This window comes from Sinocyclocheilus anshuiensis, unplaced genomic scaffold, assembly GCF_001515605.1.
Source record: "Sinocyclocheilus anshuiensis isolate Anshui unplaced genomic scaffold, SAMN03320099.WGS_v1.1 scaffold405, whole genome shotgun sequence".
Lineage (NCBI taxonomy): Eukaryota > Metazoa > Chordata > Actinopteri > Cypriniformes > Cyprinidae > Sinocyclocheilus > Sinocyclocheilus anshuiensis.
The window spans coordinates 474,550-490,487 of record NW_015539855.1 but is presented as its reverse complement, the minus strand read 5'-3'; the positions used below and the strand labels follow the sequence as shown (position 1 = coordinate 490,487).

The 15,938-nt window shown below is 37.5% G+C and overlaps 1 protein-coding gene across 2 annotated transcripts in view; it reads left to right on the top strand.

Annotated features, from left to right (window-relative positions):
- The first annotated feature begins 275 nt into the window (after positions 1-275).
- The window catches only part of taf4b (TAF4B RNA polymerase II, TATA box binding protein (TBP)-associated factor), an 18,442-nt gene continuing 2,779 nt past the window's right edge, over positions 276-15,938 (top strand). The window contains exons 1-14 of one of the 2 annotated variants that reach the window (XM_016481166.1): positions 276-1,079; positions 1,219-1,358; positions 2,379-2,714; positions 2,908-3,021; positions 3,715-3,837; positions 3,925-4,014; positions 4,230-4,400; positions 5,266-5,389; positions 7,134-7,242; positions 7,445-7,614; positions 9,513-9,643; positions 13,429-13,554; positions 13,646-13,702; positions 14,267-14,383. In XM_016481166.1, the coding sequence (XP_016336652.1) occupies positions 464-1,079; positions 1,219-1,358; positions 2,379-2,714; positions 2,908-3,021; positions 3,715-3,837; positions 3,925-4,014; positions 4,230-4,400; positions 5,266-5,389; positions 7,134-7,242; positions 7,445-7,614; positions 9,513-9,643; positions 13,429-13,554; positions 13,646-13,702; positions 14,267-14,383 (2,424 nt within the window). In that variant the 5' untranslated portion in view covers positions 276-463. Of the gene's footprint in view, positions 1,080-1,218; positions 1,359-2,378; positions 2,715-2,907; positions 3,022-3,714; positions 3,838-3,924; positions 4,015-4,229; positions 4,401-5,265; positions 5,390-7,133; positions 7,243-7,432; positions 7,615-9,512; positions 9,644-13,428; positions 13,555-13,645; positions 13,703-14,266; positions 14,384-15,938 lie in introns of both variants that reach the window. The other variant, XM_016481165.1, reaches the window with a different exon arrangement.

Below are 15,938 nucleotides of genomic sequence, written 5' to 3'. Positions count from 1 at the left end.
TGAATCAATACGCCCTTGACTGAACGAGTCAATTAAGATTTTTGAATCTAAACGAGCACTGAACGAAGCATCTCAGTCATAAACGCTTGTTTCCCGTCATGAACGGCTCGGTGCTTTTAGCGATTCGGTTGAGTGCTTCACTGACACACACACACACACACACACACACACACACACACCCACCTGCGGGCGTAACTGTGTAGCGTACAGAACGAGTCGATGAACGAACCGACGAATCATGAATAGTTTTGATGAATTCAAATGATTCGAATCCTTCGAATGAATGAAAAACTCCACCTCCTCCAACTGTTAAAATGGCGAAAGTTGTATATTCGTCGTGTCGCCCGCGCATTTGTACATATAAATTTGATTATTCGACCATATAGATGGAAAAACGTTTCAGGTTTATTCTCTCTACCAAATTATTCAACCTGTTTAATACATTGTCAAAGTAGACTAAATAATGTCGGAAACATCTGGTTCAGATCAATTAGACAATGATCAGTCTCGCGCACAAACAAAAAACGAAGAAAACAGCAACGGCGGGCAAAAAAGCTACATTGAGGAGTCTTTGGAAACTTCACAAACCACATTAGACAAGAAAAAAGAGGCGTCAGACTCAAACGCTAATGCTAACACCTCTGAAAACAGCAAACCAGATTTAGCTTCTCCTAATGGGGAAGGAGAGCGGCCAAAACCAAAGACAGAGACTAATTTATCCAACTCTGCTAGTCTGCGGCCTGTAACAGGTATGAGCTCAGCCTCATCTGAAGCTGCTCCAAAAGTCATAGCAGGCCCTGCACAGATCAGATCCACCACACCAGTGGTTATAGGGGCCAGGGTGGTGACGTCTAATGTTCAGGGACCAGGGGCCACCAGTTTGGCACTGGCTCCTCAGCCTGGAAGAGTCTCTGTTAGCTCCGTGGCCATAAGCCAGCCCAGGGTCACCACACTGACCACAGCCAAAGGGGCAGTCGTGACATTGCCAAGGATTTCCACCCCATCACAAAGTGTACCAATGACACACACCCCTCAGACTGTGCCACTGCAGCTGCCTGCCAAATTCCAGGTCCCACAAGGTGAGTTTATGTGTGGATTCAGGATCCACGGTTTCATTTCTTGGTCTGTTAGTGTATTCTAACTGTAATACTGTACTTAAGCATCAAGCCTACTTATCAGTCTTGGCGATGTCTTGCTCTCTCTCCCCTGCCTCTGAAGGAATGGTGTTAATCCGCAGTGACAGCGGGCAGTTGATGTTGGTATCTCAGCAGGCTCTGGCCCAGGCTCAGGCTCAGGGAATGCTGCCAAAACCAGCAAGTGCCAATGCCTCTGCTATAGTTAGACCCCCATCCTCACAGGTGTGCTATTTTGGTCACCTATTTTTAATGCTGGGAATAAAAACAAAGATCCAGTGAGATAAACATATGATATTCAGACTATGGTATTTGAGCCCCCAGTCTCACCAGAGGGACAAAATTGGGTCAGTGGACAATTTTCTCGTTTTATGCATATGCAGTTATGCAGTTTTCAGATTTTTTTTTGTAGTCTTTTTTTATTTTCTTCACATTTTACGTATGATTAGGCTATATGATTTTGATCATGAAAAGCATCATACTAATACATCATTTGAAATGTTATATATTCATTCATATTTTAAATATTAGCATTTGTCTGAAAATATTTATTTAATATTAATACAATTCTATATTAATTATAGAATATATTTTAATTGTGTAAAAAATACATATTTAATGCAAAATAAATATTTTTTTAGATAACATTTACATTTATTATGGTTTCTGCCACAGTATAAAAATAAATAAATAAAAACCCTTTATCTCACAATTCAGACTTTGATTATTCAGACTCAGAATTGCGAGAAATAAGGTCACAATGTGTGTGGTATAAAATTAGAAATGTGAGAAGAAAAGTCAGAATTGTGAGATAAAAACTTGTAATTGCAAGAAAAAAGTCCAGAATTGTGAGAGAAGTAGCAATTACCTTTTTAATTTTTCCATGTGTGGCAAAACGATTTACGAACAATTAGAAGTCAGAATACAGAGAAAAAAGTCCGAATTGTGAGAGAAATAGCCATATATTTTTTTAAATCTTGTGGGGAAAATAGACTAATTATGAAAAGAGCTAATTATGTTGGAAAAACTTAGTCTTTAATGCTTACTATTTGTCACAAAATAAATGCATCGGCATGCATATGAAAACATGAAGCAGCCTTCTCTCACAAAGGAAGTTAACCATATTTGGCAGTCACTGACATTACCAAAAGCTTGAAAGGCCATCCTATAAGATATCTCTTACAAGTATTTGATTTATTATGGAAATGCACCACTTTATTTCATATATCTTTTTGTTTTTTACAGGCAACTGTAACCACTACACCAATCATCAGAGTTTCTTTCCCACCTTCCAGTGCATCAGCTACTACCAATATTAAACTTAACCCCACTACAGGGACTGCCGTTCAGAAACCACCCACCGCTACAGGGACTGCTATTTTCACGCCATCATGTACAACAGGAGCTACCATCATTAAACCAGCCGGTGTTATAGGGACAGCCATCAGAAAGCCCAGCTCTACCATGGGGCCTGTTATCAAAGCCAGTCAAATGACTCCAAACAGCAGCACACCGGGGACCTTTAACCAGAGGACTAATTTTGTCACTGCAACTACCATAATTAATACTTCTGCTGTAAAGGTATTACTCACTTTGGCTGCATCAATTATTGATCCAAACAACAAAACAAAAATAATGATTCATACTCTGACTTCAGGGCAAGATGTTGACTGAAATGCATTGTTAGCTTTCCCTCAGTGATTTAAATAGAAATGTAGGTCATTCAGTGTGCATTCATCTACCTAATCATGTCTATGCTTCATTTTCTCTGCAGTCTGTGGGCAAAGGTGCTCTCTCCACCCAGGGTAATGCCCCACGTATGGTGTCTCCTAATGTACCAGCCAGATCCAGCACAAACACATCAGCAACCGCAGTCACTGTTACAGCTGTAAGTTCATGTTACAAGTTATGTGTTTACGGATACACAAATATTAATCCTGGAAAGCCTGACATATGATATAATATCAGATTTTTTATTTTTTTACAACCTTTATACAAAATATTAAAAAACAAAAAAAATGTCTTATGATGTGGTACATCAGGCTTTTATGGTTTATATAGTATGATATAAGAGAATATGGAGCTTTCTGGATTTTATATACACTAAAGGTACGCTGAAATTCTGATTGCTTGTAAATTCGTGATATTTTTATAACAATATAGCATATTTCTTGCAGAAAAAGCTTATAAATAACAGTTGTCACTCTATATCTCCCATTAATATGCCTTTGATATTAGATATTTAAATGCTCAGTTTTGTTATCAAAAGCTCTGTAGTTTAAAGTATGGGGCAGAAGAACATATAATGCAGTGTAATACTATGGTGATTGAGAGAAGATTAAATAAAGATTCCTCAAAAGCCTGACGTAACATATTTGATATGACAAAAAGGTGATTAACAAAAAGATAAGGATAATCAAATATTTTTGATTAGTTTTAAAAAAATGTACAGGTTAGGTGATCTAAAAGTACATTTTGATATTTAAAATTAAATATTCAGTATTAGCTGATATCAATGTTTTTTAATATTTTCACTATGTGCATCACAAAACTGATCATGTTTAATTTTCTTTATCATCAGGAGACCTTGGAGAATGTGAAGAAGTGTAAAAACTTTCTGGTCACTCTTATGAAGCTAGCATCGAGCGGCACTCGCTCTGCCAACATGGCTCAGAACGTCAAAGCTCTTGTCAAAGGCCTGCTGGTATGATGTCACTTGCTGCTTTTAAAATCAATATTTTAGAATACATTGTGTGTTTTAAAGGGCTTTTGTTTTCTTCTCTACATGTAGGATGGGAAACTAGAGGCAGAGGAGTTTACTGAAAAACTCTATATGGAGCTCAAATCATCCCCTCAGCCATATCTAGTGCCTTTCCTGAAGGTGAATGCAGTTAAAACTCATTTAGATATTACCAGCAACTTCAACAAAGTCATATGGGTATATATATGAGGATGCTGACCTCATTTTTGACCTGATTTTAAGATGAAATCTATTATCAGACCTTCATAGCTCTTGTATGAATGAGACGCGGCCTCTTTGGTATGAGCTAAATTAGAGACATACAAGCAGAGATACTGATGTATTAATTCTTTCAGAGGAGCCTGCCAGCTGTCCGTCAGCTCACCCCAAACTCGCAGCTCTTCATTCAGCAGTGCGACCAAGTCAAGCCCTCAGATTCAGCACCAACCAAGGCCACAAACCAGAAGTCCACTGTGTCCGTCAGCTCCTCCCTCAAGCCAAACCAGCCAACCAGAACGGCTCAGCTGGTAAACCCCGGCCCATTTTTAGTCCCGGCAATGTAATTAATCATGATGATTTCAGGGGTTTGCCTATATGAAACAACGGAAGAGTAATTTGATAATAAGGAAAACAAATGATCATTCAGTGGTGGTGTTTTCACCATGGAAACAACTCTGGATGTGCATTGTTTTAATGTTAATCTGCAGGTATGAGTTCTCTATCAATAGTTAGAATACCATATGGTGTCTGGAATTCAGGTATGTGTGTTTGGGGATCCTGAATACACTGTTTTGATGTTTTATGTAATAGTAGACTGTGTGTGTGAGAGAGAGAGAGTGAAACACTCTTAATTTCACACTGCCTCCTTCCCAGCACACTGGTTCATTTTTATGACAGCCTCTCTTCACTTTGTCTTCATTTCCTGGTTAACTCACCACCGCCCACGGTGTACAGGCTAATTCACTTAAAACCACCAGTATCCCACAAGCCCAAGCAGAGCCAAATTAGTTTTACACTAGAGACAAAGATGCATGAGTCTTACCCCATTTCTTACCAGGAATGACATGTTATCATATTCAAATAATGTCATGATTTGTTTTTCTGTAATCTAATATCACCATTTTATTGGACGTCTTGATGGATTTCCACTGAAATACAGAAGCTCATTTCCCATATACCTGAATAGACTTTAGAGGTTTTGATTACTTCAGAATCAGAAAGTGCTCTGAGGGTTTGCAGAAAGTGCTCCTGTCTAAAATGGTTTCTACAATGTCCTCGAGGTGGACTAAACCCAGCATACCTTTGAATATTTTCATATGCATAATTCTTGCATCTTTGCTGTTTTTATTTAGAAATGCTGTCTTCGTACTGATTTTGTTTTTACCTTGTCAGGTGATCCAGCAACCTAAAGGAGTAATCGTCAAACAGTCTTTGACATCAGCTCAGACGGGCTTACCTGCACAGAACCAGATTCAACCCAAACAGATGCTCATTCAAACCAATGCTCACCCAGCAGGTATAAGCTATAGTTTCACCATTCAAAAGTTTGAAGTCAGTACAATATTTTTTAAATAAGTCCCTTATGCTCATCAGGGCTGTGTTTATTTGATCAAAAATGGAGTTAAAACAGTTCTAGGTCCCGTTTGAAGTTCCATTAGCGTCTGGCAACTTATACTGGAGAGTAGATTTTTTTTCTTGAAACCCTCCCAAGCAACTTGTGCTGATGTTGGTGCTGTTACATATATTTCTGACACCAAGACTCAACTAATTCCTGCAATTTTCCAGATGTGATCCTTGGAGAGAGTCTTTGTCAATTCAAACTTTACACCTCACCGTGCATTAGGATGATATAGGCACATTTCCTCTTCCAGGCAGATCTGCAGTTGATTGGATCGTCTTAATTATTGCCCTGATGGTGGAAATGGGCATTTTTTTAATGCTTTAGCTATTTTCTCACAGTCACTTTCTATTTTGTAAAGTTCAACAATCTTGTGTAGCTCATCCGAACTCTATTCTTCAGTTTTACTCATTGTGATGGATAATTAAGGGAATTTGGCCTTTGTGTAACCTCATATTTATACTCCTGTGAAAACGGAAGTAATAGCTGGACATTTACATGTACAATATGGGAATGGGAATATAGTTTATTATACATATTTTAGTCAAAAATTTCTAGGGGTGCATGTATTGGAGGAAAAACATTTATTTCATAATATAATGAAATAAATGTCCTTTCCCCCACCTTTCAATAGTTTTACCCCAATGAAAGGTTAGATTTTTGTGATTTTTTTAAATTAATTTATTATATATATATATTTTTTTTAATGAATGAAAGAATTTATCATAGCATCCTTTGCACATATTTTACCAAAGGGCATATAATTCTGACCTCAACACATAGGCACTTCCGTTAAACTGCTGATCAATGAAACCCAATGAAACAGCCATATATATAATGCAACAGTTCTTTCTAGTCCTCGAATCTTGTGGACCTTTCCCAATCACCCCCTGGCTGTCATAATCTATTACATAGATAGATGGCTGTTTTCAATGTAATGTTAAAATTGAACAATATTATAATTGAGCATTAATATTTTTTTTTTAATTTAATTATTAGATTAATTCCTAAAGATACATGTGTCCCAACAAGCTTTTTTTGGCTTCTAGGTTTTTGTTGGTAGATTTAATTGAGTTTGTCATTTGAAAAGTAGATCCCCACACAAAAAAGTGTGGGCACCCCTGCTCTGCACAATACAGTGAGCTTCTAATACAGTAATACAATTAGCTTTTAATGAAGCAACTCCGCATTCTTTAGTTACTAGTTCTAAAGTGACATTTTGGAATTAGTAACGGAGGCTTTGGGCTCAGCTGTTAAACTGTCAAACTGAGATTTGAACCTGTGGCGGAAGGAAATAGTTCCACTGCAAAAGAGGGTTTTTAAAGACACTCCATTGTTGTCTTTTTTCTTTTTTTTTTTACACACTTGTGCTGTCGAACTGTTGTATAAACACTATCACACTCGTAGCGGTGCAATATGACTGTATATCAGCTCCCTATCAGCTGATGTACAGCCATATTGCACTGCAACTCATGTGATATTGCTCATATATATGTGGGTTACATGAACGTCATTTTGATCAAAGCTCAATATACTGAAAGACTAGGTGAGCTTTTATTACTTTTGTGCTTCTTTCACCTCCAAGTGTCCCAATTCATTTCAGGCTGATAGAAATATCTGTATTTTTATTCTGTCCCCACAGGTGCTGTTGTGCGGCAGTCCATCCTTCAGGCATCTAAAACACACTTTTCCCAGCTGCCCCTTCCAGCTCAGGCACACGACTTCAAGGACAGCACCTCGGGCTCTTTCCGGTAATAGCTCTGACTTGCGGCCATTCGCTGCTGCACAGCGAGTGAATGTGCATATTGGTTCTTTATAGGATGAATTTGAATAGAAGGCAGTCAATGTCGCTATAGATTAAGATTTCTAGATGAGCTATACCATTAGCATATTCATTTTAAGACAAAAAAGTGACATCCTGTCCTTTCGTTTTCTTGACAGACTTTCATTTAGAGATGACGATGACATTAATGATGTGGCCTCCATGGCCGGCGTGAACCTGAGTGAGGAGAATGCTCGTATTTTGGCCTCTGGCTCCGAGCTTGTGGGATCAGTGATTCGCTCCTGTCAAGAGGAGCCCTTTTTATTCCCATCAGCCCTTCAGTCACGAGTGCTGCAGATCGGTAACTTCACCCAACCCATTTAATTACTTTCTAAGATTTTATATGTGTGTACAGGTTCCACTCAGAACAGGCCTCGCCATGGTCGACCAAAGAAGTTGAGTGCACGTGTTCAGCATCATATCCAGAGGTTGTGTTATAATCAATATGTGTTATATATTTAAGAAATTACAAATATATATATATATATTTGTAATTTCTTAAATGCACATTAGGCTGCATCAAATAGCAATTACTAACTTGCATATCAAATATGATATTGCCACTCACCCTAAACCATTTTGTTGTTGGTTTTTTTGGCTGGTTTTCGGTTGGTCAGCTGGTCAGCCTTAGGGAAAAGCTTGCAGACCAGCTAAACCAACTGAGCACCAGCTTGTTCAATTTGACAAAATAGCCCATATTATATCAGCTAAGACTAGCTTAAACCTGCTAACTACACCAAACCAGCTGTTTGGAAAAAAAAAAAGACTTTGAATGTAAAGCAAATGCCAGGCAGCGCACTTCCAGTTTAGAGGAAAGAGTGTCTAAGTGTGAGAAAATGTAATACAAAAGAGTCTGAACGAATTACTTTTCATGTACTGTAATTAGTTGCTAATTAGTAACTCGATATTGCATAATTATTTAAAACGAACATTCCTGAACGCTGTATTCCTCCATGTTTTACTGACCTCAGCTATAGCAATAACAGCTTTTTTTGTACATCAGTGTATCTTTACTCAAAGTGATATTGCATTTCCCTCCATCTCTGTTTGTCAAAGTCTGTTCACCTCCCTCAGCTCTGCCTCTACGGCATGCATCCTGTCTGTGGTTTTTTTGGGCATATGTTGCGCTGTGTTGTGACACACGAGTGCAGTCTCTGTCTTTGATCAGTGGTATCTCTGACGAGCCTGTTCTGCTTAATCAGTATGCTAATGACTGCCGAGCCGCGCAAAGTTGCCAGAGTGGCAGGAATCCACTCTGCTGCACTGATCAAAAAAGCGTTGGAACAAGGGAGAGAAAGGACGACAGAGGCAGAGAGAGGGAGATAGCCAGGAGGTAGGGGGAGTCGTGCGGAGGAGCAGGAGACGAAAAGAGAGAATGTGGAAATAAAAGAGACAGGCTTGTCCTCGCAGGAACTCGGTCCGCATCAACAGAAAGGGCAAAAATGAGATGGAATTGGAGTGTTTGCAGATGTCTGTCTACTCGGCAAGCGTAACAGACCAACAGGAACAAAGCATGTCTGACATTATGGAAATGTGAATACAATATAAACAGCGGAGGAAAACAACAAAATCCCTGGATTCCAGCTCGATGAAGACATTTGCCTCTAATTTTACACAATCTCCATTTCCGTCAGGCAGTAAATAGATCTGTACAAATGCTGAATTAGAGGGGGATTCTTGAAGAACTGTCTGTGATTATCAGGCCCACACACAATCTGTGCCCACAGAACTTGAATGTGCCATTCACAAATTTGTACCTATTTCTGGCATCTGACACGTTAATACATTTAAGCTAATTTGATTATGCGTTCATCTACAAATAAGAGTGAATTATTTCAACTCCATTTAACATTTTACCACAGCACATTTTCCCCCTTTAAAAATTGCAACACTGGGAATTTACTTTGAAATTGAAATTGTGTTCTGTTGACATTTCTTGTATCGAATGAGGTATGAATGTTTTAAATACAGTCCTGAAATGTATAAATGACTTCAGTTGGGTGTGTGAAAATAATTATTCACTGGTTTATCTTTGCTCTTTCTCTGCAATTCTGGATTGATCCACAAGTTACGAATCAGCTTTTTAAATTAATTATTTATTAATCTTGTCATTGATAACATTCAGATAAAATCAGACAGTAGAGCGAGTGCTTCTCCCATGCTAGGACAACAACTAAACGTGTGATTGTGTGTGCATAGGTGGATCTTTGAGTATCACAGAGGTCTGTCCTGATGTTCTTGAACTGCTCTCTCTGGCGACACAAGAGAGGCTTCGGGACCTGCTGGAGAAGATAACCATTGTGGCACAACATCGACAGATTTCTTATAAGGTATCCTTGCCTATAAAACACAGTAGAAAAAATAATTGAGAAAATAGAAAACTTTCAGAATTTCTTAGTAAAGCTTGTTTCTTAAAATGTTGACTCACTTAATATAGTGGTTTTAACTACTGTGTACTTACCATTTAAATTAGTCATTTGATACAGTACATTATTGTGTACATTCACATTTTTTCATTGTACTTTTACTTTGTACCTTTCTGTAATCACATCTGTAATTAATTTCTTACATCTGCAATTACACTGTTGACTCTACCTCACACCTTAAACCTAATCATACTACTTAACCTGTCCCTAACCTTAACCGTATCCCACCTCAATAGCAGCAAACGTGTTCTGTAACTCAAGATTAACACAATTGGTACACTGTACCTAAAATTAAATTTTGACATGCGTACATAGTAGTTAAAGACACCTAATGTAATGTGGGACCAAAACTTGGGGTTCAGAGAAGATACCAGGATTTATCCTTATCATGCAGCATTTATCAGTGCAATTTGATATTATATCAATATTTCTAGAACAACTAGAGAGTTGTTAAATACTGTTCATTTTAGACATCACCTAGGCTGCATAATCAGGGTATCTTCCGTCCATTCGTTTTTTAATTTAATATTAAAAACAGAAAAATAAGAAAAAGGTTCCTTTTTTTGTTTTACATTAAAAAAAAAAAACCCGAAAAAACAAGAATTCTGCTTGAGTTTTCGTTTTTACGTTCAGGGCTAGAAAATGAATAAATGGCTTGAATATTCAATCTTTACATGTGGGCGGGAACGAAACGCTCTTTTCCACTGATTGGTCAACCAAACATTAAACCGTACCGCCATCAGTCTTTCCCCAGTTCCGCACAGCATAATAACAGTCCTCCGCTGCTACAGTTGTATGGATTCTTAGTGTGTTTATTGCAACTATATTTCATAACTTTCTCATCAGACAACCAGACTAATGAATGGCTCACGAATAGCCCGTACAGGGGCAGAGCCTAGACAGGGCTTAGCCTACTTCTGTGTAGGCATAAATTCAGCAGCCTGCGTGAGAAATATTAGTTTATTTCATAGCTCAATTATTATTTTACTTCCCATCTGCACCCACAGCTACCCCCTAACCTACATCTTTGGCACTTCGCCTGTTTTATTGAGCTGACATAGCAAAGTTTGTGTGGCAAAGCCACGCGACCACTGATCTAATAGAGTGCGCACAATGCACTGGACAGCATTCTGCACTGTAGTGGAGCGCAGATTATCGATTTAAGTGTAAAACCTACGCAGCAGTCATAGCTTTTGTTTTAAGCAATACACTGAGTTTATTTCATTAATATAGAGTATTAAATGATGTCTCAAAAAATGGTGTTTTAATTTTCTCTGCCAAACAAGTCAAAGACTTGACATTCCTTCCTGAATGATCATGACTCTTTGAACGAATTGGTTGTGAGTGAGTGATTTAATGACCCATTAGTATAGAAAGCCACTTGATGCTTATTCCAGAATGAATCAGATTTTTGAGCGAATCGGTTGAATGGATGACTCGTTCATTAACACAATGAGTTGCCGCCACTTACCGGCGATAATAGGCTGCTTTCATACTCCCCAAGTATCATTTCATTTTGTCATTCATTATATATTTTTGCATTCAAGATGTTAAGTTTAAAACATTAATCACATTACATTATACAATTGTAATTGGTGTGTAAATGCAATTACTGCCTTCTGGGCAACATTAACATTAAATACATCGAAAATCAACCTCAGATGCAGCTTCTTTGCCACCTGTGCAAAGATGGCTTTGGTTGATACTGATTTATCTGGAAACAGCCTATGGTGTCACATTATTCTAAGTAACTAAATTTAAGAATGTAACATTAAAGATCACATACATATTTAATACGAATAGAAAAAAATCCTATATAAATGTAAAAAAAAATACCCCTGAATATCAGTTGCCTCTTATAGCAATTAAATGCTTAAATAATCTTATCACTAAATAAATAAATAAAACTTATTGTTTAAAGTGATATTTCAGGGTTTTAATATCTTCTTGTAACTGAGAGAGCACTATATATATAGAGAGAGAGAGAGAAAGAGAGAATAATAATAGTTGGGATCATAAACTACACTGATGCATAATAATGGCATATCAATGGCATATCTATATCATTTCAATTTTATCCCTTGTCCAAAACTCAGTGTATTGCTTAAAACAAAAGCTATGACTGCTGCGTAGGTTTTACACTTAAATTGATAATCTGCGCTCCACTACAGTGCAGAATGCTGTCCAGTGCGTCATGCGCACTCTATTAGATCAGTGGTCGCGCGGCAAAGTTTGATATGTCAGCTCAATAAAACAGGTGATGTGCCAAAGATGTAGGTTAGGGGGTAGCTGTGGGTGCAGATGGGAAGTAAAACAATAATTGGGCTATGAAATAAACTAATATTTCTCACGCAGGCTGCTGAATTTATGCCTACACAGAAGTAGGCTAAGCCCTGTCTAGGCTCTGCCCCTGTACGGGCTATTCGTGAGCCATTCATTAGTCTGGTTGTCTGATGAGAAAGTTAGGAAATATAGTTGCAATAAACGCGTTAAGAATCCATACAACTGTAGCAGCGGAGGACTGTTATTATGCTGCGCGGAACTGGGGAACGACTGATGACGGCACGGTTTAATGTTTGGTTGACCAATCAGTGGAAAAGAGCGTTTCGTTCCCGCCCACATGTAAAGATCGAATATTCAAGCCATTTATTCATTTTTTAGCCCTGAAGGAAAAAACTAAAAATCAAGCAGAATTCTAGTTTTTTTCGGGTTTTTTTAGAAAAATGAAAAACGAAAATAGGAACTTTTTTCTTATTTTTCTGTTTTTAATATTAAATTAAAAAACGAATGGATGGAAGATACACTGATTCTGCATGGGCAGGAATAATAACATAGCCCTGTATCTTTAAAAAAAAAGCCAAGTATTAACTAATTTGATGATGCTGCATTAAAAAAAAATCCAATAGAAACTTTCCATAATGTACAGTTTTTTTCCCACAAAATAAGAATTTAAAATTTAAAATAAAAAATCAGCTTTAATGCACTTATCAAAATAACAAAAGCAGTCAAAATTGTCAAAAGTATATTCAAAATGTATCATTTAAATTTTCTTACATGTGAGTATTGAACAAATTGTTTTTAACCTGTCTTCGAGGAAAATGTCATGTTTTATGGCTTTTTTAAGGAATAATAAAAGACTTCTTCACCTTACAAATGGTTGTCGAAAGAAAAAATGCACAAAGTGTGATGGGCTGTTTTTGGAATCAGCACCACAAAATAGTCAAATCTATGCTATGACTTGATCTTAATATGCTTGCTCCCCTATTATTTAGTACACAAAGAACAGTATGTAAAATTATGACCTACTACCTCCCCTTCACTGAGATTCCAAAGTGCACATCAAATGGACACTTAACTATCCCATAAGGCCATTGGAGAGGAATTGTGAATGACATTGAAGCGACACAACTGATACCTCAAGTCACATGACAATGTTGTACATCCAGATAAAATTCATATTACACACATTCATATAGAACATACTTTTTTAAAGGCTGCAAAGTATGTGATTTTGGATTGAGTTATTGTTTTAGGCAACTATTGTTTTCCCAGAATTAAACTGCAATATGGATGTAAAATGGGTAGTTAATGCTGTTTCATGTTGACTTGTATAAACCAATGTGTACCACAGTCTCAAATTTGTGTCTTGTCGTACTCTGTTTTCTGTGGTGTGTGTTTCCTGTGGTGAGGATGATTGGCGCTACAGTCAGACCAATGACACGCGCTCTCAGCTGAAGTTCCTGGAGCAACTGGAAAGACTGGAGAAACAAAGGAGGGAGGAAGAGGAGCGAGAAGCCCTGCTCCGCATTGCCCGGGTAACTAGCAGACACAACAAAAGAGGAGAAAAGCACCTGGAATCAGTCTCCATTTAAAATGTACTGTTTTTTCCCCTCTATTTGCGTGTAGAGTCGCACAAACAGTGAAGACCCAGAGCAACAGCGTCTGAAACAGCGAGCCAAAGAGGTAGAAGGATTTCTGTGTGTTGGTGTTAATAAAAAGACATACGTCCCTCCTCCACAACCTGTTTTTCATTCCTTCTGCTCCCTTGTATAGCAATGAGGACGATCAATACTCTTCATAAAGTCCCATTTGTGCCCCACATAGACAAATCCACACACATACATACACATACCCTGGAGACAAGGCTCTCTAATTGGGGGCTCATTTTAATTGAGTCTAATATTGGGCCTGGAATTGAAGCCTGCGGCTAAACAGGGAACAGAATGTAATGAAAGCCCTCTGGATGAGTTGTGTGTCTGTTTACAAGGTAGCGCTCATCTTGTCGTGTGTTAGAGAGCACGTAATATGTTTGTGTGTTTTTGCACAGGCCTCCGACTTGGGTTCTTAGTCATAGTCTATCGGTAAAATCAATAGTGCTAAAATGAAAGATTCATCACCAATAACAGCTTTCCGTTTTTTTTTTTTTTTACAATCATTCCATGTGGATTTGGGTGAGCCAATGGAAATATTTATTTTATTTTTGAGTGCCTGTCAAACGCACATTCTCTCTTTTTTGCCCTTGTTTAGATGCAGCAGTTGGAGTTGGCACAGATGGAGCACAGAGATGCAAATTTGGCAGCGCTGGCAGCCCTGGGGCCACGTAAGAGGAAATCTCTGGAGGTCCCTGGTTCAGGGGCCAACCAGGTACCTGCACATGTCTATACAGTCACCTCTGTTCAGAGTTTTCCTGTATACTGTCTTAATACTTCATTCTGTGCAGATGTGCAGGAAATGTTTATATATGTGTTCAAAATCAATCACATATATAAACAGTCTGTAGAACAGAGCTTTTGGTCATTTTTATATTTCTGTCTGTACTTAGACGAGCTGTTTTGGTTTTTATTAAGTACATGTGTAAGGCTTCCTGTGTGGCTGTATGAAATTACGCATTTGCTCTTATGTCACTGAAATATTAGTAAACTCCTTTAGAAAGGGAATTGGTATATTGTGTTTGAGGACACCACTAACTGTCGACCAAACACATCAATCTCTTTGATTGACTTTTTCATGCTATAAAATCGGTTGATACTATGCCGTTCAGAGATTGAGTCGGTAAGATTTTTTTAAAGAAGCTAGTACTTTTATTCAGTAAAGATGACAGTAAAGACATTTATAATGCTGTTATTTTGTACTTTGCTCATCAGAAATTCCCAAAAGAAAATGTATCATTGTTTCCACAAAAATATTAATCAGCACAATGTTTTCAACATTGATAATTATAAGAAATGTTAATATTAAAAATCAGCATATTAGAATGATTTCTGAAGGATCATGTGACACTGAAGACTGGAGGAATGATGCTGAAAATTCAGCTTTGCATCACAGGAATAAATTACATTTTAAAATATATTTCAACAGAAATTTGTTATTTAAAATTGTAATTATATTTCACAATAGTACTGTATTTTGATCAAATAAATGCAGTCTTGGTGAGCATAAGGGACTTTCAAAAACAGGTAAAAAATCTTACCAACCCCAAACGTTTGATGGTAATGTACTGTTTATGCCTAAAGGGGAAGGACTTAACTTTATCTGTAATATACCGGGTGGTATTGTTAGTGATTTTTTAAGGGGGTCTGAATACTTTCCGTACCCACTGTATATGAGAAAAACAGGACAAGGAAAGACTGAACAAAAGACCAGAGGATTTTATGTTAGTTTAGTTTAATTAGTTTTTACATTTGTGAATTCTTTTTCCTTTAGGCAGTGAGGAATGCTAATAAGTGAAAAGATGGTTTTGAGTTTTTGTGTGCTTAAATTACACAGGCCTTTTAGAAAAAACGCCTCTGCCTAGGGAAGTTTAGTGTTTGCCTCATTTTGAGGTTTCATCTCTAGTAGAATAAGCATCTCTATAAAGAGCCAGTGCAGTTAGCAGGAAAAGAACGGAGGTTAAAAGATGCCAACCTTGTGTTTCCAAAGTTAAATTATCTGCAGCAGCATTTATTTGTTCATGTCTATATGTATGCCTAAATCTTTCTCTTTATTATACTGTATTTCTTTTTCCAGAATTAAGGTGAGTTTATTCTGATTGATTGAATGATTTCTCAAAAGGATAATGAACTAGGCCTATTTTTAGCTCCCCTTGTGAAAAAGCACTTAATTATATTGATTGTGCATGAGTAGTGTACTTCAAAGTATATTTAAGGATGCTTTCACACTAGGGCTGTGCGATTTGGGGGAAAATATCAAATTGCGATTT